This window comes from Chionomys nivalis, chromosome 20 (genome assembly GCF_950005125.1).
Source record: "Chionomys nivalis chromosome 20, mChiNiv1.1, whole genome shotgun sequence".
In the NCBI taxonomy this organism is placed as follows: domain Eukaryota; kingdom Metazoa; phylum Chordata; class Mammalia; order Rodentia; family Cricetidae; genus Chionomys; species Chionomys nivalis.
Window position 1 is genome coordinate 54622310 of NC_080105.1, and position 24894 is coordinate 54647203.

Genomic DNA, 24894 nt, shown 5'->3' on the forward strand with positions numbered 1-24894 from the left:
TGTGTGAGCCGGGGGTCCAGGGGTCACTGGTGGGAAATGTCAAGTGCTTTTGGTGGGCCCGGGGTTCGTGGTCCCTGGGTAAAGGACCTGGCTGGCTGGGTTACCCTGGGGGGACCACTTAAGGAGGTTGGGGCGGTCCTGGGGAGGGAGGGGAGGTCAGAGACTGAGGGGGACACTGGCTGAGTGTCAGGGTGGAGGAGGGCCAGGGGGCAGGGGACTTGAGGGACTCAGCGAGCCGGCTGAAGGGCTGGAGGAGGGTCTGGGGGCGGGCCTGGGGGCGGGGAGGGGACGGCCACCCGCAACTGACCGCCCCTCCCCGCCCAGTCCTCCGCACTGTCCCAGAGCCGCGGGTCGAGCGTCCTCCCCCAGTCCGGGAGCGACGCTGAGTGGAGCGGCCGAACACACGAGATGTGGAAGCTGAGCCGGGGCCGTGTGCTTCTGGACGAGCCCCCCGAAGAGGAGGACGGGCTGCGCGGGGCACAGCCGGCTTCAGCAGCTGCCCCGGCGCCGGTGAGGGCACGCCTGGGGGCGCAGGTGCGGGCCGCGGGGTGCATCGGGGGCGAGGTGCAGGTGCATGGGGGACGCGCGCCAAGTGAGGAGTTGGAAGGGACCCGACGCTTCTCGGGGCTATGAGGTGGCTGGTCCCGCAGGGCTCCTCGGATTAGTGGCCCGATCGTTGCAGGTCGCGGGCCCCAGAGCCAGCATGTGTGGATTACCGCGGGACACGCAACCGGGGTACTTTCCGTACTGGCCGGCGGCACTACCCTTCGCTGAGCTGCCAAGGGCTCTAGGGTTCCTCCTGGGACTCCAGGGACGCGGGGTGATCGCTTCCAGGCCAGGTGTTTCTATTCCGGGGTGGGAGAAACAGAAGCCCTGAATCATGGTTCCCCGGGACGGCGGTTCGCTCGCAAGAAAAAGCTTTTGGTGACAGTAGCAAACGCAAAGTGTGCTAAATATTTATTTGCACAACACGTATTCCCTTTTTTTAAAGCTTTTGATCCCCCCCCCACGTCGTCCCCTCCCCCGGAAGAAGAGATCAGAGTCCTTTCTACAGAAAAGGCTTTGGCCCCACAAGTGTAGAGATATGCCTGGAATGTCTAGAATTTTTTAATTAAGGTGATCCCAGGTGGGTCTGTACGAACCTTCCCCACCCACTTTTTCAGTGCGGTTTTCATTCCCTTTCCTGTACTATGAAATTGGGGTCACAAAATAAGCCAATCTTAAAGCACAGAGCTATTTTGTTACGTTTTTTGAAATACCTTGTGAAAACTGTGGATGATATAAATCTTTCTTTTTGAGAACTTGGAAATAGTCCTGAAATTGCTTCTTCCCCAGTTGGAGCAAAATAACAGTTGTTAGGAATGAAGTTTCATTTAAAACATTTCTTGGGAATTTAGTAACATTGCCAACTCACAGACATTTGAGTTGATGACTGTAGGCATTTAATTATGGTTTCTGTCTGGATCTACACTTGAGAAGTTACCTTTTGGAGTTCCTAGTGCTTACCTACTTTTTCTTAGCCTCCAAATTTTTATAGCTGAACAGCAACTTTTAAATGCAATAATGAACATCTGTTAGTGGTCTTTAGATATTTGCTTATCTTCTAGTCAGTAATACGTGTTTAAGATTGCTTCATGTGTCTTTTCATGGTTCAATATTACATTTATTTTGGGGTCTGAATAATATCCCGTTGTCTCTGCAGACCAGTTCCCCCATTTACCTGCAGGATGTCGCCTTTTCTTTCAAGCTTGGACAGTTGGTACCAAGGCCTCTGTAAACGAGCAGGGTGGGCTTTCTGTAGAAACCATTTTGGCCTATTTAAGTTATCAAGAATGGGACTGATGGGCTGTCTGGCCAGAGCACATTTTGTTCTGTTCTGTAAGTACGGGCAAGCATGCATGTGGAGGTCAAAGGACAGGTTTAGAGAGTAGGTTCTTGCTTCCCCTTCTTGAGCAGGGTCTCTCTTCGTGTTTTTACCACCTCAGCCGCTTACTCTAGTCTAGCTGGCCAGAGGGGTTCAGAGCCATTCTCCTGCCTCCGCCCCTCATCTCCTATGGGAGTGCGGGAAGTACAGATGCACAGCTCTGTGTCTGAAATTGACCTCTGGTCATCAGGCTTGCCCAGCAGGCACTTTCACCCGCTATGCCATCTCCCCCACCCCAGGTTCCCACGATCAGTGGGTGAGGAGTCACCGTCGTCGTGTCTTTGCCTGCTCTCGGTACGTCAGTGCTCCTGGATGTTGGACATTCCAGTCGGTGTATAATGGTATCTCATTGTGATTTTTAATCTTAACCCCCACCAAGATGTGGGGCATCTGTTCTCATGCTTATTTGCCATCTGTGTGTCCTTTAAGGCGTTCGTCCCATTTTTACATCTGGTTATTGGTTGTCTGAAGACTTTTTTGGATAAGGATCCCTTATCAGCTGCATGTCTTCAAACATTTCCTCCTCCTCCTCCTCCTCCTCCTCCTCCTCCTCCTCCTCCTCCTCCTTATGCTCTCCAGTGTCTTTCAAAGTAGAAGTTTTTAATTTCAGTGCAATCCAGCTTACCAGTTATTTCTTTCATGGATATCACACCATTGATATGTCCAGCTTATCAATTATCTTTTTTATGGTGCAAGCCTTTGTTATGTCTAGCATCCATCTAAGTTAGTGCCTGCTATCGTCCAGTTGTGACTTGTGGCTTTGTTTGTTGCATTTTAAGGATGCCTATGCTATAATGTGTTGAAAAGATGTTGCTGTAGAAAAATCGGTAGCTAGGCTGGGTGGTGCTGACCTATATAATCTTGGCACTCCAGGGACGGAGGCAGGAGGATCACAAAATCAAAACCAACCTAGGTTATACAGCCAGATGGGGGCAACTAACGTTCTGAGATAGATTGGGAACTCAAGAGCATCGATTTAGACCAAAGCTAACATCTCTTAGAATGAAATCTTAAAACCCGTGACAAATCCATCATAAAACTGCTACCTACAAAATGTTTAAAGTGGAGAGAAATAGGAATTAATAATGGATAGGATTGACGTTCATTTTCTCTTGTGTTTAAAATACATTTTCTGATGTTCCACTTTAGTCCTTTGACTCCTCCCTCCCCTTTAGAGAGAGTTCAGTGTTGGAGCATGCCCGTGGAGAGCAGCATTCCGATTCTAGAACGTGCTTGGTTTACAGCCCTGCTTGCCCTCTGCATTCCTCGAAAAGCAGGGTGTACAACTATGGTCAGCTTCTGACTGTGTGCGTGTTTGCTCTGAAGAAAAAGTCGTGAGTAAGTGTGAAGTGTGGACACTCAGTGTAGTATACTGCCGTGTTCTGAGTAAGTGTGAAGTGTGGGGCACTTAGATTCACTACTACAGTTTGTTTTTACACGTCAGAACAAATCCTCTGAACTTCTTTAGATTATCAGCTTTTTGTTGTTGTTGAAAGTAAACATCTCATGGGTAGCACTAATTAAACTTCAGTGGGTTGTCAAAAATATGGACATAAAGTTGGGAGGGGACTGTGTTGGTGGTTATGAGTGAGTTAGAGGGGAAATGGGTGATATTGCATTTCATTGTTTTACATGTATGAAATGTTAAAAATAAAAATTATAATTGAAATAGAAAATATAAGATTAAAAAGAAAAGAAACATCTGTTTGTATTAAAATATATCTCAATATAAATATGTAAGAAATACAATATAAAATTCAGTGAGGCTTATGAGGAGGATTGTGTATTGCATCCATTCCATACGGGGAGATATATTTTAATAAATCTAGTGTTTAAATATTAAAGTTGATGATGCATATAGTACAAGATTTCTGAATGTTGTCAGGCCATAACTTCTTTTTTCTGTCTCAACAGATGCATTATTAAGTTTTTTTTATATCCATTAAACATGTATGCAAATCAGAAACATGCATTTACTTCTCAGCTGTAGACACTTATGTGTGTCTTGAATTGCTCTCTCTCAGGATACGCAGAATCACGAAACACTTCCTGTTCTAGCACCACCAGCTGAAATCCGCTCAAGACTCTGTGGTACCAAATGTTGTTAAACAAATGTGCCAGTATCTATTTATTTAATCAGGTCTCTCCTCAAAGACTGTGAGGTTTCTGAGTCAGTTTTTAAAACTCCTTTCCATCCAGTTTTGTGGTAATACAGACAAGGGGATGTAGAAGTGTCCAGCATCAGCACCATTTTGACAGGCTCCTCCCACCTATAAATTAATGTCCTTACAAACAAGCTTTGGGGAAACTATGACACATTTCAGGTTAATTCGTTGAAGGCTCAGGTGTTCTCACATGCATTGAAATAAATCTATCAACCAATTGGATATTTTAAAATTAGATCTGATGGGCCGGGCGGTGGTGGCGCACGCCTTTAATCCCAGCTCGGGAGGCAGAGGCAGGCAGATCTCTGTGAGTTCGAGGCCAGCCTGGTCTACAAGAGCTAGTTCCAGGACAGGAACCAAAAGCTATGGAAAAATCCTGTCTCGAAAAATCCAAAAAAAAAAAAAAATTAGATCTGATGATGGGAAGAACTGGCATAACTGTCTTTGTCCAGATGGCACACACCTTCCTTTCTGGGTGCTCCAAGGGCTCTTTCATAGGACACTTATTGGTGTGGATCTGGGATGGATGGAGGATTGCAAACTGTAACATTGTGCTTGGCTTGACGTCTAAGTCCAGGAAGCCAATGCTGGGATCCTTTCTGGTGGATTAAAATGTAAAGAGTGTAGCCCTTGGATAGGATGCAGTCCTCACTCTGTCCTGCCCCTGTGCCTCTGTAGCTAACCCTTCATTCCATTTCCCATGAGCTACTTTCATAAACAGAAGCAAATGCAAGTTCTTGCCAATGCAAGGTCAACCTATGGGTACCAGATGAAGATCTCTATCAGTGCCAAGTGCTTCTTCATTCTTCGTCTGTTTCTGTTTTTGTGTTATATGATTGATTGTCTTGCCCCATCTTGGTGGCCTCAACAAAAAGATAAGCTGATAGCTTACACAGCAAGCACTTACTTCCCAGGGTTCTAGAAGTCCCAAGTCCAAGATTAAAGTGTTATAGATTCTTCCTATTTATGTTGTATGAGTCTTCATGTAAAAAGTTAGCAAGGCATAATTATCCTTCTTCTCCTATAACCTGCTTTTCTAATTTAACTTAATATTGTTAAATAAATGTGCCAATATCTATTAGGTCTCTTGGGATTCTTGAGATTACTGCGTCGGACTTTAAAATTGCTTTCTTCGCAGTTTTGTGGAAGTAAAAACAAGGAAACGTCGAGGAGGCCAGAGTGGCCTAAAACTGCACGTCCTGCAGGGCGGACTGGAACTCCCTCTTTCTGCATCCAACCTCACTTCCTCAGTGCTGGGATGACTGGCTCACACTGCCACACCAAGACTCTGGTAGTCTCCTTTCTAGACTTTGTGTGACTTCTGGAGCAAGAGCCTTTGGAGGTCTGGACCCCTCAGCATTTCAGTTGCCTGCCTGTGTTTTCTTTTAGAAGCACGGCTGAGATAACATTTATATAACATTCTGCTTTCCCATGAAATATGGCGGTGCCATGGTTCTTAACGTGTTCACGGGTGCAGTCAGTCTGAGAACCTGCAGGAGCGCTGTTCTTCATAGCTGTCACCCTTAGTCCTGCCTCTCCATCTCTCCCCCCACAGTTCAGTTGCTAGGGAATTTCAAGTACGTGGAATCATGAGATCCTGTGGGGTTTGTGGCTGGCCTCTTGTACTGTGGTGGATCGCAATCAGCCCTCCATCTGCTCTGCCGCTCAGTACGCCACTGGGCTTCCTTCATCCTTTATCCTCCGTTTGCGCTGTTTCTTCCTAACTGTCTGGAACACAGAGTGTTGGGATAACCACTTGTGGACAAGGTTTTTTGGTGACCTCAGTTCTGGAGCCATGTCCCAACGCTTGAAAAGGGCCCCGTCTTAGTGTCTCTGCTGCTGCAGTGAAACCGCTACCAGAAAGCAGCTTGGGGAGGAAAGGGTTTGTTTGGCTTACACTCCCATATCACCACTGTTCATCTTCAAAGGAAGTCAGGGCAGGAACTCAAACAGCGCAGGAATCTGGAGGCAAGAGCTGATGCAGAGGCCCTGGAGGGGTGCTGCTTACCTGCTTGCTCCCCATGGCTTGCTCAGCCTGCTTTCTTATGGAACCCAGGACCACCAGCCCAGGGATGGCACCCCCCACCCGTGGGTGTAGAGCACTATGCCCATCTGCGCTCTACAGTTCGTGAACCGGGCAAGGGGCTGGAGATTGAAACACACAAAGACACACAGACAGAGACACGGGTCATCCTTGAAACAGGATTGCCCCCTTTATTGTGTACCAGAGCCACTTACATAGAGATCCTTAACTGACAGCCACGCCCCAGCCAAACCCACCAGAAACCACTCCCCTGCCATCAGGAACTCCTGAGGGTCTCATGCTCAGAGCAGCTGCAAGCATTACAAGTTTACCAGAAATTCAGGACCTGGGGAGTTCACAGCTCCCAACACATGGGCTAGGCCCACCCACCATCAATCACTAATTAAGAAAATGCCCTACACTGGGAGCCTATGGAAGCATTTTTCTCATTTGAGGTTCCCCCTTTCAGATAACTCTAGTCTGTGTGTCAAGTTGACATAAGACTGGCCAGCACAGGCCCTACGCTGATTCCCTATTCAGTCATTGAGGAACTACCATCCTCTTTCAAAGGTTGGGCCAATTTCCTCCCCACCAGCAGTGTGTGAGGATTCTGAAAGCCTTGTGGGTTTTTTGGTTTTTTTTTTTTTAATGTTTCCTTGATGAGACTTTCTATTTGGTCTTGACTCATTAAAAAGATGGAGTGACTCATATTTTTATTGTTGAACTGTAAAGTTCTTGTACATTGTGGATGAAAGTCGCCTGCTCTGCCTGTATCTTTCTGAAGCCACTTCTCTCACAGCAGGCTCTCTCGATTCTCTTTGTATCATTTGAAGCACATTTTAAGTTGTTGTTCTTGTTTCTGGTTTGAATATCTCTCCTGAGAATCGCTTTCCAAATCCGGCACCATGGTCACCTTCATTGCTTGTCAGATTCTTTGTCCTTTCTTCTTTGCCCACTGAGTTCTTTGGTATGGTGGCTACTTGTCACATTTGTGGAAAAGATGGTTCCTTTTTTAATGACTTGTCGTGGTACTGTTCTGGAAAGTCAGTTGGCCACGTGCGTGCCACCTCTTCTGGACCTCCAGGGCACATGTGCCAGGACCTCAGTCTTGATTACCCCTTCTGCTGTAGCACGTCTTGAGATGGCAACCTTAGCTCTTATGTGTTCTTGTTTTTCTAGGCTGATTTTGCTGTCTGGAATGCTTTGTTATGCCATGTGCATTTGGAAGCAGCGGGTCACTGCAGAGAGAGGAGCTGATACCCCATAGGGACTGTATCATCTGTAGATCAGCTTCTGGAACATTGCTGTTTAAGCAGTGTTTTCAGTCTTCCGATTCATAAAATATGAGATGAGTTTTTTCCATTTGTTTAGATCTCACAAAACTTGAAAATATTTTGTGATTTTCCTAGACTAACTATGTAATCTTGCCATCTTTATTTCTAGTTATATTATTTTAATACAATCAGAAATAGCTTTAATTTGATTTTTACATTGTTCATTGCTGGTGTATAAGAGCAATATATTTTTATATATTGATTGAATATCTGATGTCCTTACCTCTTTTATTAGTTGTAAAAAGATAATGCTTCTACGCTTGAGGACAGTTTTACTTCTTTTGCAATCTAGTTGCCTAGTTTCTTTTTCTTGACTAATTGCCCTACTGCTGAACAGGAATGGCAGGAGCTAGCCTTCTTTCTTGTTCCTGATCCTAGGGAAGGCCTTCAATATTTCACCACTGAGTGTGAAGCCAGCTGTGGGGTTTCTTAAATGTTCATTACAAGCTTAGAGCTGAGTATTTAATCATGAAAAGATGGTAGGTTTTGTCATGGTTTTTCTGTATCTGGCCGTGTGAATTCTGTTTCTTATTTTCTTGCTATGGTATATAATTGGGTTCCAGATGTTTGCCCAACTTTACATTCCGGAATAGCCACTTGACCAAATGCATGATGCTTTTAATAATTTTTAGGTTCTTGTTTGGTTTTGTTTTTGAGACAGGTATTTACTGTGTAGTCCTAGCTGGCACTGAACTCTCTATATAGACCAGAAAGCCTCAGATTCATAGACGTCCACCTGCCTCTGCCTCCCGAGTGCTGGGATTAAAGGTGTGCGCCGCCTCAGTTGGCACTTCACTAGCATTTTGTTGAGGGTTTTTTGTGTCTATATTTATGACATATGGTCTATATTTGTCTTTTCCTGTGATTTCTTTGCTTTGGGTATCAACGTAATACTATCTTCACAGAATGAATTAGGAAATGTTCCTTTTTTATTTTTAGACTTTTTGAAGAATTACTGTTAATTCTTTACATAGTTGGTCGACCAGTGTTGAACAAGGCTGGCCTAGTGTTTTCTTTGGGGGCAGTTGATTGTTTGTTTTTGTTTAGTCTTTGCTAGTTCACTCTCTTTGCTTGTTTTAGATCTGTTCAGATTTTCGATTTCTTCTTGAGTCACGTTTGGTCCTTTGTGTGTGTGCAGGATCTTCCCCATTTTGTCTCGTTATCTGTTAATGCTCAGTTACTTAATGTGTTCTGGAGTAATGTTTCCTTTCTCATTCTTCATCTGAGCAATGTGAATCTTCGTTTCCTTAGTTTAATTTAATGTGTCCATTTTGTCGATACATTTTTGATTCAGATTATCCATTTAGCCAGGCTGATCTTGAGTTTATAGGCTCAACTGATCCTCTTGCCTTAGCCTCCCAAGTAGCTGGGACCACAGGTGCAAGCCACCAGCATTCACACACATTTTTTTTATTTCAATTTAGAAAAACGTTGACTTTGCTGCTCTCTCCTGCATCGTTCTCTACCCATTCACGTCTGTGCTAATCTCTGTCTCTTCCCTCCTGCCCGTTTTGGTTTCATTTGCTCTTCTTTTTCCAGATCTTAAGGTAGAAGTTTAAACTTCTGGTTTGAAGTCTTCTGTTTCCCTCAGTGTTTGCAGCTGTGTGTTTCCTGTGAGAGGTCTCAGGCCCAGCTCTGACCCAGGGCTGGCATGCTTAGTCACCATTGGCTCTACAATAGTCTTCTTAAGAAGTGGAGATGGGGGTTGCCATGGTTGCTGTGCCCATGTTCAGTGTTTTTCGAGGGCGTGGAGGATTGTCTGAAGAAGTGTGATATTCCTGATTCTTCTGTTGTTGCATGAATGTGCACACCTTCCCTTTTTGAGTTCATCTTGTAATAATAGGTTATTGCTGTGGTTTGTAAACATAGGCTACCTTTGGTCCGTGTTTTAGATATGATTTACCTTGCATTTTTACTCAACTGAATTCTTTGACTTACATTACAGCTAGGTTCATGTTCTAGCTCTTTATAATATTGTCGTTGCAAATAGTAAAAGTTTTAGTGTAATTGATTCCTAGTTTCATCTCTCACAGAAGCCACTGAGAATAGAACTTAGAATTTTTTTTCTTTTTGTGAGAGTACAGTTTATTTGTGTCCTGAACTGGCTTAATCTTGCACAAGGAAGCCTGGAGAAGAAGCACAGCCTGTGTTTGGTCTCTGCCATTTGCTGTGGGTGTCGAGTTCTGTAAGCGTCTTCCTCCTTCTGTTTGCAGCTCTAAGTTCTGTTCCTTTCCAGTCCCTGCCTGGGTGCCCTAAAGCGCGATGGAGCTTGGCTTTGCCTAGAGCAGGAAGCTCAGTGTGGCTGGCTCAGGCACTGCTGTCCCGGCCAAGCATATGAGTGGCATTACTGCAGGAGGAAAGGAAGGATTCTGCCAAGGCAAAGTGAGCAGACTCTGTCAGGGATAGATCACACAGACATGGCAAGTGAAGAAAGTGAGTTAATTTAGAAAACTGAAACTAAGTAATACTCTCCATGCATCTTCAGGCAAAGGTGAAAAAAGGCTAGGAATACAGGACCATGGGATGAAGAGCTGCAAAGGAGGCTGGGTGGGCCCGTCCGCAGGTCAGCTCTGCCCTGTGCAGCTCACTGTAGCTCTCCTACCAGAGTGGCCCAGAGAACTGGGGCTCCACTCTGTAGAGAGCTCTGGTCATCATCAGTGCTGAAGGTGTGGGCTGGTCCTTACCAAAGGGTCTGGTGAAGTTTGTGCTATTGGTAGAAGTTTGGGGTCCTTCATTCTTTCCTGCCTTCCCATTGTTGATATTGTTGCCTGATAATCTCTCCTTTGCCAGGCCTGTTTGGTCCCCAGATCTGCTCCCTTTGGGTTTCCGTGCTCCTGTTTTGTTTTGTTGTTCTTTCTGCTTCCGCCTTACCTGGCACTGCAGCCCTTTCCAGTTCATCCGACCCCACGCCCTCCAGCAGTTTCAATTTATTGTTTTAAGCCCAGGAAATCTGGATCCTTTTCCTTTCTCCTTTTATCTCCTAGTGAAATCAGCCAGACCTATTTGCGTAATGCTTTGTTCAGAGAATATTTATGATCACTAGAAGCTCCCCAGCCGGCAGTGCTGGCCTTGCCTTGGCCCTAGGCAATGGGGGGCTGTGATGGACATCTGAGGGTTTCCCTTCCGGACTCGGTGTTGCTCATTCCTAAATCCACTACTGTTGGTCCTCTTCCTCCAGATGCCTGACTCCAGCTTCCAAGACTGGCAAGTCTTCCTCTGATTGTGAAGCCTTGTAACCTTCAGATCGCTGCCATTTTACACTCACCACACGCTACCAAAGGTGGCTGCCGTTCCTTGTGTGTGTCTCCCAGGCAGTTAATGTAGCGAAAAGCAGACAGTCCACAGTTTAAAGATCAAATGCAAGGAAGGTTTATTTCTTGCCTGGGGCACAGCCCTAGGAGGCCTTCTAGGTCTGGGGTGGTCCTAGCTCCTTCTGACTTGCTTGCCGGACTGGTCTAGAGACCAGCCTCTGGAGAGCAAGAGCTTCCGAGGCTGGGCTTTGGGCTTGTACTTTTGCTCAAGAGGGTATGCAAACTCCCGAAGCCTTGGCAGCTGTAAGGATGGGTGAGAGCTGTAGGCTTAGCTTCCTCCTAGTTATTTCCATGTTCTGAGTAATGAGAGAAATGACTGGGAAAAGCAGAGGGATGATGGATCTGCGTAAATCTGTCTGTCTGTCTGTCCTTGGCACTCATGTGCATTCCTCTTCCATCTTACTTGGTCACTGTGCTACTGAACAATTTCCACTTCCTTTCACAAAAGAAAAGAGAAATCTAGAACACTGGTTTCTTGAAAAAGTAAGCCAGATGGTGGTGGCACACACCTTTAATCCCAGCACTCGGGAGGCAGAGACAGACAGGCAGATCTCTGTGAATCTGAGGCCAGCCTGGTCTACAGGGCGAGTTCCAGGACTGCTCCAAAGCTTCAGAGAGAAACTCTGTCTGGGGGGAGAGGGGGGAGCAGCAGCTAGTTTGAATCTTCTTTTTCCGCCTTGTGACAGTGTTCCTACTGGGAGGTTGGGGGATGGGCAGGAGGAAGACCAGAGTTTCCCCCCACCCCAACAGAGGACTGTATGCTGGTGAAGGGCCTCCACATCCGGGAGCTGTCTGCTAGGAGCCCAAGGCCTAGGAACTGGGGGTACTACCTGAGCCTCAGGACATCCCTCTGATTCTGGGGTGATGGTGGGTTTCTGTGACAGCCTGTGGGGCTGCTCCTGCTCCAGGCCACCTTGGAGATGCCCTGGAACAACCTGGGTTATTATTGATCTGAGGGTGTTTGCTCTCAGAATGAGATTTCTATAAGCAACACAGAAGCCTGGGATTTGAGAAGAGCCATTTTGTTGTCCCCAGTCTAAGCTTCCGTGAAGTACTTGCTGATTATTTCTGTTCACATCCTGTTTTTGTTTAGTCTCTTCGCTGCAGGACAGGGGCTCAGGCAAACCCCAGCACCTCTGTTCACCTTGAATAACTCAGTAGAAAGCAGTATCTCTCGTGGACTGCTTTCTCTGCTCTAGAGCCTTGAATAAATGCTTTCTGTGGGTAATTGTCTACCCCCCACCCCCGCACCGTCCCCCTAGACAGGGTTTCTCTGTGTAGGCCTGGCTGTTCTGAAGTTCCAGGACAGCTCTGTAGACCAGACTTGCCTTGACCTCACATAGATCTACCTGCCTCTGCCTCTGCCTCCCGAGAGCTAGGATTAAATAAAGATGTGCGCTGCCGCCGCCGCCGCCGCTGCCACCACCACCGCATTCCTGCTTCCTTAACTAGTTGTACTCTGTGGATTACAAACACGGCTGCCATTGTTTGTTGTCTTTCTCTAATTCCCATGCTACCTGTGGTGTAGAATGCTGTTCCATAGACCAGTTCTGTCTGCTTGGTCCCGAGGGTACTCACCTGACCAGCATAGCTCTCTGCATACAATACCCTCCTTCGCACCCTTGGGGTCTCACCAGCACTCTACAGTATGGAGTCTGAAGACGCTTGCTGTGACTGGGGGCTACCCATGTCCACCTTCAACCAGAAGTCATCTCACTGCTTCTAATGGAGCAAGATGCCCCGAGATCTGTCCCAGCCTCCGTGGGTTATTATCAGACATCTGTATATTTGGTCCTTTCCTGATCTGTTTATCTGGGTGGTGATCTCTAACTGCATCTCGAGGTCGCCTGTGTCCCTCTGTCCTCAGAAGAGAAGAAACTACCACTGCTCCATCCTGCTGCAGGTGCCCCTCCCGCCCCTCCCGCCCCTCCCGCCCCAGGCTGACAGTAGTAGGTACTGTGAGTGAATGCCCTGTGCCCGCAGCTAAAGTTTAGACATGGATTATTTCAGCCGGTACCCGTGCACTGGTGGTTTTGCATGTCAACCTGACACAAGCTAGAGTCAGTAGAGGAAGGATCTTTAGCTGAGGACATGCTCAGTGAGATCCAGCATCTTCTCGTCTAGTGGGGGAGGGCCCAGCCCATGGTGGGTGGTGCCATCCCTGGACTGCTGGTCCTGGGGTTTTAAGAAAGCAGGCTGAGCAACTCAGTAAACTGCACCCTCCATGGCCTCTGCGTCAGCTCCTGTCTGTAGGATCCTGCCCTGACTTCTTTCAGTGATGAACAGCAATGCTGTAGTGTAAGCCAAATCAACCCTTCATCCCCAGCTCGCCCTTTGGTCATGGTGCTTTGTCAGGCCATAGACGCCCTCACTAGGACAGCCTTTCGCAGGGTCTGCCCTTAAAGAGCCAGTGCTCCCACGTCCTTTTGTTGTTGGCCAGATGAGGCCTCTGCTAAGAAGTGCTGTAATTACTTTGCTTCCACACAATGGCCTGAGAGGTGATCGCCAGTCAGGCAAGGGTATCACGTTGTCCCTCATTTCTGTTTTCCAGGCCCCCAGTTCTCTGCTGTTAGCCATCTTGTTCATCTCCCAGAGATACTGGCTGGCTGCAGAATTCTCTCTTGCTCTCTTTTTCTCTCTCGTAGTGTGTATCTGCCTGTCTGACACACACACACACACAACCATAAACACTCAAGCAGGACACAACACTCTCAGGTGCTTGCTCTGTTGAGCATCCTAATGCAAGCCTCATATCCGAAGCCACAGCTCTTTCCCCTCTTGAGCTGTTCACATTGACTGAGAGTCCATGACCCCGGACACGAGTGTGCGCTTGTGTCTCTCAGTAGATGGGATCCTGGAAACAGCCTTCTCCGCCTGGGGTCCAGCACTACCTCTTGTTCTGACCCTAGCTCCGCGAGATCAGTCTTGGGACCATCCGACTCTGCGGCCTTTTCTTCTCAGATGTTCCGAGCTGGCCAAGGTCTCGTGAAAAGTATCCGGTAGCCTGATACTCCGGTTCTGATAAAAAGGCCTTGAGTTTCATTTCACTGTTGACCTAGAATCCTAAATTTCCCCAGAATACTCGTTTCTCACTAACTTGAGTCTTTGAGCCTAAGATGATCTGAGTTCCACATCCAGAACCTGGCCATCTCTCTTGCATCATGACCAAGCAGCCTGACTGCGTAGGTGGCCCAGCCTACCTGTGGTTTAAACATCGCTCCCACAGTGACAATCTTGTCCACATTGACCATGGAAAAGAACAAGGGTGCTGGCAGCTCTTGACACCCAGGACAGTCTGAGGAAGGCTTGCTTATTGAGCTCCCTTATAGGCATGGGTGACTCCAGAGAAGTCCCATCCCAGCATGAATGACTCAGCATGGCCGGCTGCCCAGATGGAGCCCCTCCTCACTTAACTTTCCACACTATGTGTTTCAGTGCTTTCTGAGACCATGAGGCTGGGAACAATTAGGGTAAAATCACGTACAGCTGACGAGGAGATGCAGGAGGGAGAGACCAGAATCTCAAGTGGGAGTCATCCAATGACTACTTCTACAAGAAAGTGTCAACCCTCAACAGGCTCAACTCTGAGGGTCAGGGCTGCTTCGATGAAGATGATGGCTGTTGTTCTTGGAGGCTAATGTTCCACATCCCCGGACAACTGGTCCAAGTGCCCTAGAACAAGCTGCAAGGTGTGTTTGTATCTGCTCCCTGCAGACGTGATGACAGACAGAGGTCTTGGATAGAAAAGTTCTGGAGCTTTAGCTCCTTGGGTGTCTGTGCCTACCTCATGGACATCTATGCAAGGAAGTGTAGTAACATAGGCGTGACTGTGGGACCAGCGCATCCTCCGGAAGTATATGAGCAGTGATCCCTTCCTATGCCAGTCCCGGGGGAGCTCCCAAGGCCGCCAGCAGGTGCCTGTGATAGGGTTTAACCTACTGTTGCGGGGTTTACACTGTATGAGGATGTGTCACTGTGATTGGTTTAATAAAAAGCTAAATGGCCAGTAGCTGGCAGGAGAGGTTAGGCCAGACTTCCAGGCAGAGAGAGTAACTCGGGATGAATCTAGGAGTGGGGGAGATGCCAGCGAGACACTGAGGAAGTCAGACGTACAGTCAAGCCACATGGCAGAATATAGATTGACAGGATAATTTAAGTCCTAAGAGCTAGTTGGGAACAAACCTAAACTAAGGTCAAGCTTTCGTAATTAATAATAAGCCTTGTGTCATTATTTGGAGACTGACGATCCCAAAGAAAGTCCAACAACAACTACACATTGGGCACAGCAAGAGATCAGTATCAATTTAAGTAATAAGTTGGCAGCATGACTACTGATGTCCTTCGGGGTTAGTGAAGTAAAACGGATTACTTGTATAATACCATGCTGTGTCAGTCTGATAACGGAGAACCTAACTGGTGGGTAATGCATACAGCATGGGAGTGCCGAAGGAAGTGCTGGTCCTATCCTGGGACTGGTGGGTGATGCATACAGCATGGGCATGCCGGAGGAATTGGTGATCCTATCCCGGGACTGGTGGGTAATACATACAGCATGGGTGTGCCGGAGAAATTGGTGATCCTATCTCAGGACTGGTGGGTAATACATACAGCATGGGCGTGCCGGAGGAATTGGTGATCCTATCCCAGGACTGGTGGGTAATGCATACAGCATGGGTGTGCCGGAGAAATTGGTGATCCTATCTCAGGACTGGTGGGTAATACATACAGCATGGGCGTGCTGGAGAAATTGGTGATCCTATCCCAGGACTGATGGGTAATACATACAGCATGGGCGTGCCAGAGAAATTGGTGATCCTATCTCCGGTGAGATGGATTGCAGCAGCTTGAGACTGCGTTACTCTGCCAAGCATAATTTAAAACAGTGACTGTATTTCTGGATTTCTCCATGTAATTTGCATAGACCCCAGGGAACCTGTGGAAATCAGAACTTCAGATGAGAGAAGATTTCTGGGAGCCATTTGTGTCTGATGTCGTGGCTGTCCATGTTTCATAGTAACAACTGGGAGGGACCATGAGGCTTAACAAGGACTTCCCAGCCAACCTCTGAACTTAAATATCTTAAAAACGTACTTACGTTAGGAACATGGTGCATAGCTGTCGAGTGATTTGCTCAGAGGCTGAGGCAGGAGAATTGCAAGTTTTAGGTCAGCCTGACCAATTTGGTGAGAATCTATCATAAAAAGGAAAAAATGTCTAGGGCTATAACTCATCAGCGGAGTGCTTGCCTCCCGTGAAAGGCCCAGACTCAAAGTGCACACACACCAGAGGATAAACATGAAGTTACTTTTGTCGATAGCGTTGCTAGGCGTGAGAGAGGTGTGTGGTACTCACAGGATGACTAGGGCATCACGTTTGCGTCCCACTTGGACTTGTGCTCATGTTCAGAGAGAGTGTCTACACAACTGCCTTTATCCAGTGTTGCAGCGCTGTCTTGCCATCCTGACATAGTCAGAAGTGGGGGTTGATACAGGGTACTCTATGGACAGGCACCACATGGGCCTGTCATGCTCGGTGGCACGAATTGCTAGCCACCCTCAGGTCTCAGGAAGGGGGCGCAACTTAAATCCCCCTGTGGCGGATGAAGCCTTCAGATATGCTTCACTGAAATAGTAACCCCCTAAAACTGGAGTTTCGTATCTGCGGGAAAACAAAGAAATGCAACTGTTTTGAGCTTTGAGTAACCTGGGAATATTTTCTTGAAATTGTTGGTGATGTAGTGGTGGCACTAGATATAAGTAGCAGGGCTTGGAAAACAAGTTTAGTTTTGTGTGTGTGTGTGTGTGTGTGTGTGAGAGAGAGAGAGAGAGAGAGAGAGAGAGAGAGAGAGAGAGAGAGAGAGAGAGACAGAGAGAGAGAGAGAGAGAGACTAATTCTGAGTCCTGGCTGGCTTTGTGCTTCTGCATAGCCCTGGAACTCATTACTTCCCTTGGGATCGGTTTTGAAACTTTCTTGGTTATTTCCCTGTGTCCTGTGTTCATGATGCATCCTTGGATGTGCAGGACTCTCCCCGGGTGCTTCTGCATCCTTGACAAGGCCCTCGGCTTCCCCTCTCCAGCAAGAGTCCCAGTGAGCTGAGTGTCCCTCCTTTCCCACATGTCAGGCCGACTACTCGGACTGAAGACTAGCTAGAAGAAACCAGCCTTCCCTTACCCTGACGGGACTCCCTCCCTTGTTTCTGGGGCCTTCCTTTCTTCTTGCCTTGCTGGCTGTCACTGCCACTGGTTTTGATTGTCACTGATTTTCTGATTTGGAGGCTGCTTCTTAGGTTTGTCATGTCTTCCCTAAAGAGTAGCCAAAGGACAGATCTCAGAAGAGAATTTCTTAGTGGCCCACACAGTGGAGGGTATCCATTTATCCCACCAAGGTACGCTCCACCTCATGTCCATGTCTTAAGCCCCTGAACATCTTCTGATACCCAAGGCCACCCGCTCTACCACATCTGTGGGATGTTCCTGTGAGGTTTTCCCTGCTTGAAACCCGGGGAAGGCTCCTCACAGAGGGGAGGTGTCTGGGCTTGGCGTGCTCTTCCAAGATCACTGAGGCAGTGCAGACAGGTTCCACTAGCCTGATCAAGGACATTGCAACGTCATCTCTGCCCCCAGCAGTGGAAAGGGTCAAGATCCATCACCTCAGAAACCCTTCCGGCCTGTGTGTGGGCTGTGGAGGAGGAGAATCGCAGGGCTGAGAGGTGCCTTGGTTGCTGAGTTGACTCACAGAACACACAGTTACTGCGGCAGGGCTGTGGGTACTGGGCCACTGATAGTCACATAAGCTGAGAGAGGATTCATAGATCCACAGAACACAAGATCCAAGGGATGGGGTTGCCTGGAGCCCTTGAGGATGAGGGCTACCCCGCTCCCCACAGCAGGTGACAGGTGAGAACGGTGCTATAGATGGAAGTAGTCTGCGCTAGATGGAGGTTGGAGTGTGCTGTTTTAGAGTGCATGGCCTTTGAGGGATCCAGAAACTTCTGCACCACAGTAGTGGGGGACTCAGAAGAAAGAAAGAGCTGTGCTCCCATATATCCCTCCACCCTCTGGAGAAGCTCGGGGCCAGGGAGTCAGAAGCGTTGCCCTGCTCTGCAGGAATGCTGGGTACTGATGTGTGGTTAGAGCCATGCGCTCTTAACTCAGAGTGGAAAGTGGGAGGGCTAATGCTCCACTCCCAGAGCTACGATGGAGGGTTCACTGCCGTATAAAGAACTTAGCCTTCGGACTGGGGGCGGAATCCAGACTTTGCTCCTTGAGGGATGCACCCTGCACGGGAACCAGAAAGCATTGGTGCCTTGGTAACTTTGTATAAGTTCTTGTCTGGTATGTTTGATCATAGTGAGTTAATGTATATACCGATCTTCTCATGGGGCAGAGTAGGTATGACCCGGCTGCAAGCTTCTGTCTGCTCTTTGTAGGATGCCTGACTCCTGGGAGACTCTTTCTTGCCCAGTATCCTCGGGTGTCTAGGGCATTGATGGCGCTTAAGCCTCAGGGTCAACTCTTCCCCAGAGTGTCCTCACTGACTAGTATCTGATCCTTGCTTGTGGTGCAGATGTGGCCGGCTGCTATAGGGTCTCCAAAAAACAGAACTAACCCATGGGAAAAACATCAGCAGTGAGTTCTGGAGTCCCTTTTTGTCCAAATCCAGGAAAATGTATGACCTTAATAAACGTGGATAACCCCTTCAGCCTGGGCAGACTTGACACCACATTGAGTGTGCCAGCTAGCAATCTTGGACAGTGTTCAGCGGCACGACAAGGGTGTCCCTCACTGAAAAGAGACTTAGAGAATTTCAAAGTCCAAATCCCTAAGACTTCGGGCATTTTGATTGAGAGTTGAGAAAACTATGACTGGGGGTTTTCTAATGTTTGTGGAGTTGATAAATAAGAATGCTAACAGGCCAGAGGAAGTGGGAGGAGACTTCTGGCCTTGAAACCAGCCCAGTGCGGCCTAAGCCAGTCTGCTCTGCCTGTAAATTCTGCCGCCCTTGGCATGGTACATACTTGAAGTCACACCAGAGGGCTCTGGGAAGGCCCGCTGTCAGAAAACTTTAGCTGTTGAATAGGCAGGTGGGCAGGAAACACCGCAGGCTCCAGCTGCCCCACAGCTGCCCCACAGCTGGCCACTGTCCTCCTTAACCTATCTGTATTCATTACAGCTGCGACCTCCTATTACCCCTCCAGTTCTCTGACTGTGGTTCACTCTCCAGACTCTGGGGGAGGAACATCGCTCGGCCTTCCTGAAGAGTGCCTTTTCCATTCGCTTGGTCTCTAGGAAGTTTTCCTCTTTGGGTATAGTTTCCCTGCATTTGTTCACTGTCCCTCATCGAGGCTACTCGTTTAAATCCCATTGGCTGCAGGCTCCGTCCTAATAATGCCAATGGAAGCATGCATTGGGTGCTAAGCAAAGCTCCTGAGGTCCCTCTCTTGCTGGCTTGTCTTCTGATGCAGAGCAGCTCCCTGGCAACCATGGTCAGGGAGCAGTGGAATGTGCAGCCCCGGCTGGGGAGGGCCAAGCCAGTGAGTCAGCTGGCCTGGTTTGATGGAGGTTTGTCTTCGTGGGGTCCATACGGGAGGGTCTGGGCTTGGTGAACATAATACCCCCCAAAACTTGCTTCAGGCTCCCTGTGTGTCATAGCTGCTGCTTCAGTCAAATGTCCTCACTGGGAGTCACAGTGTTTGTTTTGCGGCTCTCTGACTCGATTCCAGAGAGGTACTCTGGGGTCAGTTGGTGCTGGGCACAGTGGATGAGGTCTGGACTCCATTCCTGATTCATGGAGACTAATGTAGCGCCCTCACCCGGAGCTGAGGAGCGCAGGACACAACACCAGCCTCCTCAGCACTATATAACTTTCGCTGCTCGCTGGGTATCTACGTAGGCACCTGGAATGGTTAACTGGCGTCCCGTTCCTAGGTTCTTTCGTTTTTTGCTGTAGTGATTCCTTTGGCATGGGTACACCACTTAGGATCCTAACCCGATGGGTTTGGCGGAGGGCCTGACAGTTGGAGACAGACCCCTGCCAAGAGGGGGTTCCTAAGGTCTAGACTGGCAAGGGGCCGAGAGCGGAGTTGTGGTTCCTGGATACGTTTTGATGGTTTCCCACCATCAAAAGTATGCCTTGAAGGACTCACTGAACATTTATATTACATTGTCTCGTACCAGAGGTCTCCACAGCCTCTCAGCTCCATTTTCATGAGTCCCTTTTCTGTATTTCCTTCTTAACATTTTAAATTTTAAAGCCTACCGAGCCCTTTGATAGTTCCCTGTACTCAAACCAGCAGGGCTGATGATGTGGGGCAACAGTTAGACCCCCAGGGAACGTGGGCCTCTGCCTCTTCCTTTCCGCCTGGTAAGTCACTTAGGAAATAAATCTACAGTGATTTTCATTGTAAGATCCTGGTTTCATAAATGAAATGGTATAACAGGATATTTCCAAAATCAATAAAAATATCATTTCTTTTCCAAAGTTTGTCTTTGTGGAGGCTGGGGCTGATAACGCTCTATAAATAGCCCTAGTCCCCTTCAGTGCCAGGCTACCTGATGTCAGAGACCCGATTCCTTCCTGTGTTGTAATCTTCCTCAGGCCATAACTACGCTTCTTTAACACAACCTTCCACAAGCAAAACATGATATTGGCTAGCACATTCCAGGATGTGGTTTCCTGAAACACGGATGTGCAGGTAGGATATAGTGTGTGCTTGGCCTCGGGCATTTCTGTCAACATGTAAATGAGATTGTAACAGGGCTGGAAATGCCCTTTGCCAGTAATGTCTCAGCCATGGTCACCAGCAGAACACATTCCTTCCATGTTGGTGGTGATGGTGTGAGTAACCACACGGCCAGTGCACTATGGCAAAGCCCAGAATGCAGGTCCAGTCGTGTTAGGCACCTGACACGTGTCGCCTATTATCTTTTTACTGTGCTCAGGCCTTGTTTGTTAGTGTGTTATCCACAGCCTTAGGGTACTAATCTAGGCTGTGTGTGTGTGTGTGTGTGAGTGTGTGTGTGTGTGTGTGTGTGTGTGTGTGTGTGTGTGTGTGTATCGCCCTCAGTGAGCCGTAGACTGACTTGTGGGGTAGGAAACTGAGATCTGTGAATTCATGGCATCAGGTGTGATGTGTCTCTTCACCTTTCCCCTATTCAGGGAGCAAGTCTCAGAGGCTGGAAAGAAGTAACTTCTCTGTTTAATAAAGATGATGAACAGCATCTGATCCAGACGTCCAAATCTCCCAAGTCCAAAGGGTGAGTCGCAAGCAGCCATCTCGAGCGGGTAACTTTACCAGCAAAGCAGAGAGTGCTGGGTAACGAGAGGGGATATTGTCATATTAATATGCTATAAATTCTTCAGAATGTTGGAAGTGCATTTGGAGGTGAAAATACAACGGGACTCCTTCCTGTTGATAGTAAGATGGCCGTCTTGGAAACCTGCAGCTGTGTTTCCGGGCAGAGGACCCCCTACGGCCGTGGGTGTCAGCTCTTCCTCATTGAGGCATATGCAGGGCTCCTGCAGCGCTGGAGCCATGGTTTCCCAAAAGGTCCTCTTGGTCTTTCGGTGATGTGACGTTAGGTCTCGGACCCCTGTGTCCCGAGTGATGCTGACATACAGTCAGTCAGGACACTGATGTATTCTCCATACCCGCCATTCCCTTTTCACGACAGAAGTCTTGAGCACTTCCTTTTCTTTAAATTGCTACTGAGAGTAGCTTTCTCTAGGAGCAATCCTGCTGAAAACCCACTTAGTGAGTAGAGTTCTCCTTTATTTATAACCTAGACTGGTCCTTGGTTTTTCATGCCTGGTTTGCCTGTGTGCTCCCTCCTCCAGCCTCCGAGAGCTGGTTCCTTGTCTCCTGTCTGGGAATCGGTCCTTTGCTCATGCTGCATGGAAGTCAAAGTGCGGCTTCTATGAGCTTATACTGGCTAAGTTTCCCATGATTTTTAATGTTTATATCAAGCTTAGGCCCAGGTTTCTATTGCGTTTCTGAGTACTTTAAGGATTTTAGAAAAGGACTTTATCAAAGTAGCATTTTGATGAGCTCACCATGTGACCAAACCTGAACTTTTCACCTACAGAAGTAATCTACGACTAAAAGAGGAGTTGAAGGCAGAGAAGAAATCAGGATTTTGGGACACTTTGGTTCTGAAGCAGAACACCCAGCCTAAAAAACCAGACCAGATCGAAGGTTGGGAGCCCCCGAAACTTACTGCTGAGGACGTGGCAGCCGACATAGAGGACGGGAGCAGCAGCTGCCCATCCTGGTCCGGCTGGGAGGATGATACCAAGGGCTCCACCAAGTACACCAGTCTGGCCAACTCGGCCAGCGGCTCCCGCTGGAGCCTCCGCTCAGCAGGGAAGCTGGTCAGCATCAGGCGACAGAGCAAGGGCCACCTCACAGACACCTGTGAGGAGGTGGAATGAGCTGACGGACCTTCACTGTGACATCGTGTTGCTTCTAGGGTTCGCCAAGCCTTGGTGGCCTTCTACTAGTGTGCCATTCATTTGTTGAGCCCTCTCATAGTCAAAGAAAGGGATCCACTGAGTCGCTTGTGTTCTGTGCTCAGTGACCCACATGCACCACGGCTTCCTGGGAACATGCGATAGCCTGACTGCAGAAACACCTGCCCCCTGGGTGCGTGTCTGTTGAAGGAACGTGTGCTTCGCCAGCACTGTCCCATGAGACAGAACAATGACTCGCAGCCTCCTCTAAGTTTCCCGCCAGCCTCGGTCATCTTGTCCCTGCATGTGACATGCGCGTGGTGATATGGGTGTGAACGTGGCCTCAGTGGTACCTTCTCCCCTTGTCAGAACACAAGAGCATTTCCCAGAGGCGATGGCCGTTTAGCTTAACAACAGGTTCATTTCTCCCTTATTAAGACAGAAGCGAAACAGAATCTGGATGCTGGAAGCAACTGAGGTGGCTTGAAGTAGAATGTCAGGGCGTTCTGAGTGGCCCGCCTGCTGCTGAGGTGGAGTAACCTCCAGTGTGAGCTTGGGTGGCAACGGGTTCTCTTATGGAATTTTATTTTTGCTTTTGAACTTTTAAATACGGGATCTTTATTTTCTTCAAAAAATGTTGATTTTCAAACTTAAAGATGAGTGAATTCCGGTCACCCAATAATCTTAGCTGTGCCCCGAAAACACCAACCTGCTCGCTGTAGGGTTAAGACTATGTATAACTTACTGAAGTGCCTCTTTTCTATTACTCTCAGAGGTTTAGTTTTTCAAAATGAGATACTTTTATGAGTGACGTTAAACCTGTAAGAAGTGTTACCTCCCCCAACCTGCTCTGCCTGTCTCACACTGCTGACTGTCCCTGCTTGTGGGCCTGTGGATTGGCAGGGTTGGTACCTCCATAGGGGGCATTTAGCAACAGCTGGTGCACGTTGCTTTTGTTGTTCAGTTAACAGTGCTCTGACGGAGGCGGTGTATTTCTCTTTTTTGGGTTAAAAATGAACAGCCTCCCGTCGCACTGCCCTTGAGTTTGTCCATGTGAGCAGTGCGCTGCTCCGTGTACCTGGATGTCCCGCTCAGTGTCTCCTGTGGCACAGTGGAGTGGCCCGATGCATACATGGTGTCAGAGCATCTGTGTCTTTAATGGAACAAGTCTGCTAGGTATGTCCGTCCACATGTCTGTCCGCCGCCTCGCTAGCCAGCCACCTGTCCCCATCCTCCTGTCCACACATCACCTGAGCTGTGCAGTTTCGAAAAACAGAATAAGTTTACCTAATGAGTTTTGAGAGGGCTTTACATGGTTTTAAATAAAAAATTGTTAACACCTAGAGATTGTGAACTTATGGAGATTTTGATTCATGATGCACAGTGTGTAATTTCTACTGTAGCATGAGAGCTAGAACATCTTGAAGTATTCTCAGGTAAACAGTTGAGGGCATGGGCTCTGACTCTCTTGTCTCCAAAAGGGGTAACTGCACGTGAGGACAGAAGAGCAGCTCATGCTGACACCCACAGCAGCAGCCCCTGGGTTGTCTGGCTGCCTGCCTGTGGCCCAGGAATCCAAAGCCTTGAGAACATAGGGATCGAGCTCTCGGACACACAGCCTCTGCCTTCGCTGGGCCTGTGTCGAGGGCTAAGTGCCTGCAGCTCTGCCCGTGTGCCTGGGTGCAAGGGTGCGTGGTGGCACATGACCCTTACACTGCCGCCTTTCGGAAGGTGAAGATGCACTGTGCGCCAGACTTGGTGTTTCTTTAACAGAAAGATTAACTAAAGTAAACTTTTCTTCTGTTGTATCGAATTAAAGTATCTTGTGTTTGAGATTTTTAGTGCAAATATTTATTGGTATGCTTTCAGGAGAAAATCTCTTCAAGTAAATTTGCTCTATTCTGATGCAGTGTGCGATGCAGCTGTGGTTCTGGGGCCGGTCCAGGGAAGGCACAGTCTCTGCCTAGTATTTGTTCTGGTCTTTTTAACAGGAATGTGTTTGGCTCTCCGGGAGGGATAGAGTCTTCCTTAAAGCTAAGGATTAAAGAAAAAACGAAAAGATGCGTCTGTCTCCTTGATCTGTGAGAGCTGACAGTTGCTTCCCTGACCTTGTAATCTTCCTTCTAAGATGTGGCAATCCACCGGTTCGTAAGGACACTCACAGCTGTGCTGTGCTGAAATTACACACATGGGTCTTATCTGAGCTAACAATATTAGGCCGTTACCTGGGGAGTGATGGGCACGGGGTGCCCTGGGCTGCATCTGTTCTGCTGCCCTTAGTTAATGAGTTAAGTACTCCCTTAAGCAACTTGGTCTTCATCCAAGAAATATGAGCGTACCAGAGACAGCTTGCTGCTTTTTACTTACCCACTCTCTTTTTAAAACATGACCATTGGCCAGGCAGTGGTGGTACACACCATTAATTCCAGCACTTGGGAGGCAGAGGCAGGCGGATCTCTGTGAGTTCAAGGCCAGCCTAGTCTACACAGTGAGTTTCAGGACAGTCAGAACTGTTACACACAGAAACCCTGTCTCAAAAAACACAAACAAAAGAGACCTTCCCTTGAAATTTTTTTTTTTTCTAAACAGTGACCTTTATTAAGATTAATGCCAGCCAGGTGGTGGGGGCACATGCCTTTAATCCCAGCACTCAGGAGCAGAGACAAGCGTATCTCTGAGTTTAAGGCCA

The 24894-nt window shown here is 48.0% G+C and overlaps 1 protein-coding gene across 3 annotated transcripts; it reads left to right on the forward strand.

Annotated features, from left to right (window-relative positions):
• On the forward strand, positions 1 to 24215 carry Tdrp (testis development related protein). Of its 3 annotated transcripts, none has more exons than XM_057752104.1 (4): positions 1 to 78; positions 325 to 534; positions 20916 to 21013; positions 21842 to 24215. In XM_057752104.1, the coding sequence occupies exons 1-4, from the start codon at positions 37 to 39 to the stop codon at positions 22185 to 22187; spliced, it is 696 nt and encodes a 231-aa protein (XP_057608087.1). In that variant the 5' UTR covers positions 1 to 36; the 3' UTR covers positions 22188 to 24215. The 3 variants fall into 3 exon arrangements, with proteins under 3 accessions (XP_057608087.1, XP_057608088.1, XP_057608089.1); XM_057752105.1 differs by having other exon boundaries at positions 325 to 510; XM_057752106.1 differs by lacking the exon at positions 1 to 78 and having other exon boundaries at positions 293 to 534.
• Positions 24216 to 24894: the final 679 nt, after the last annotated feature.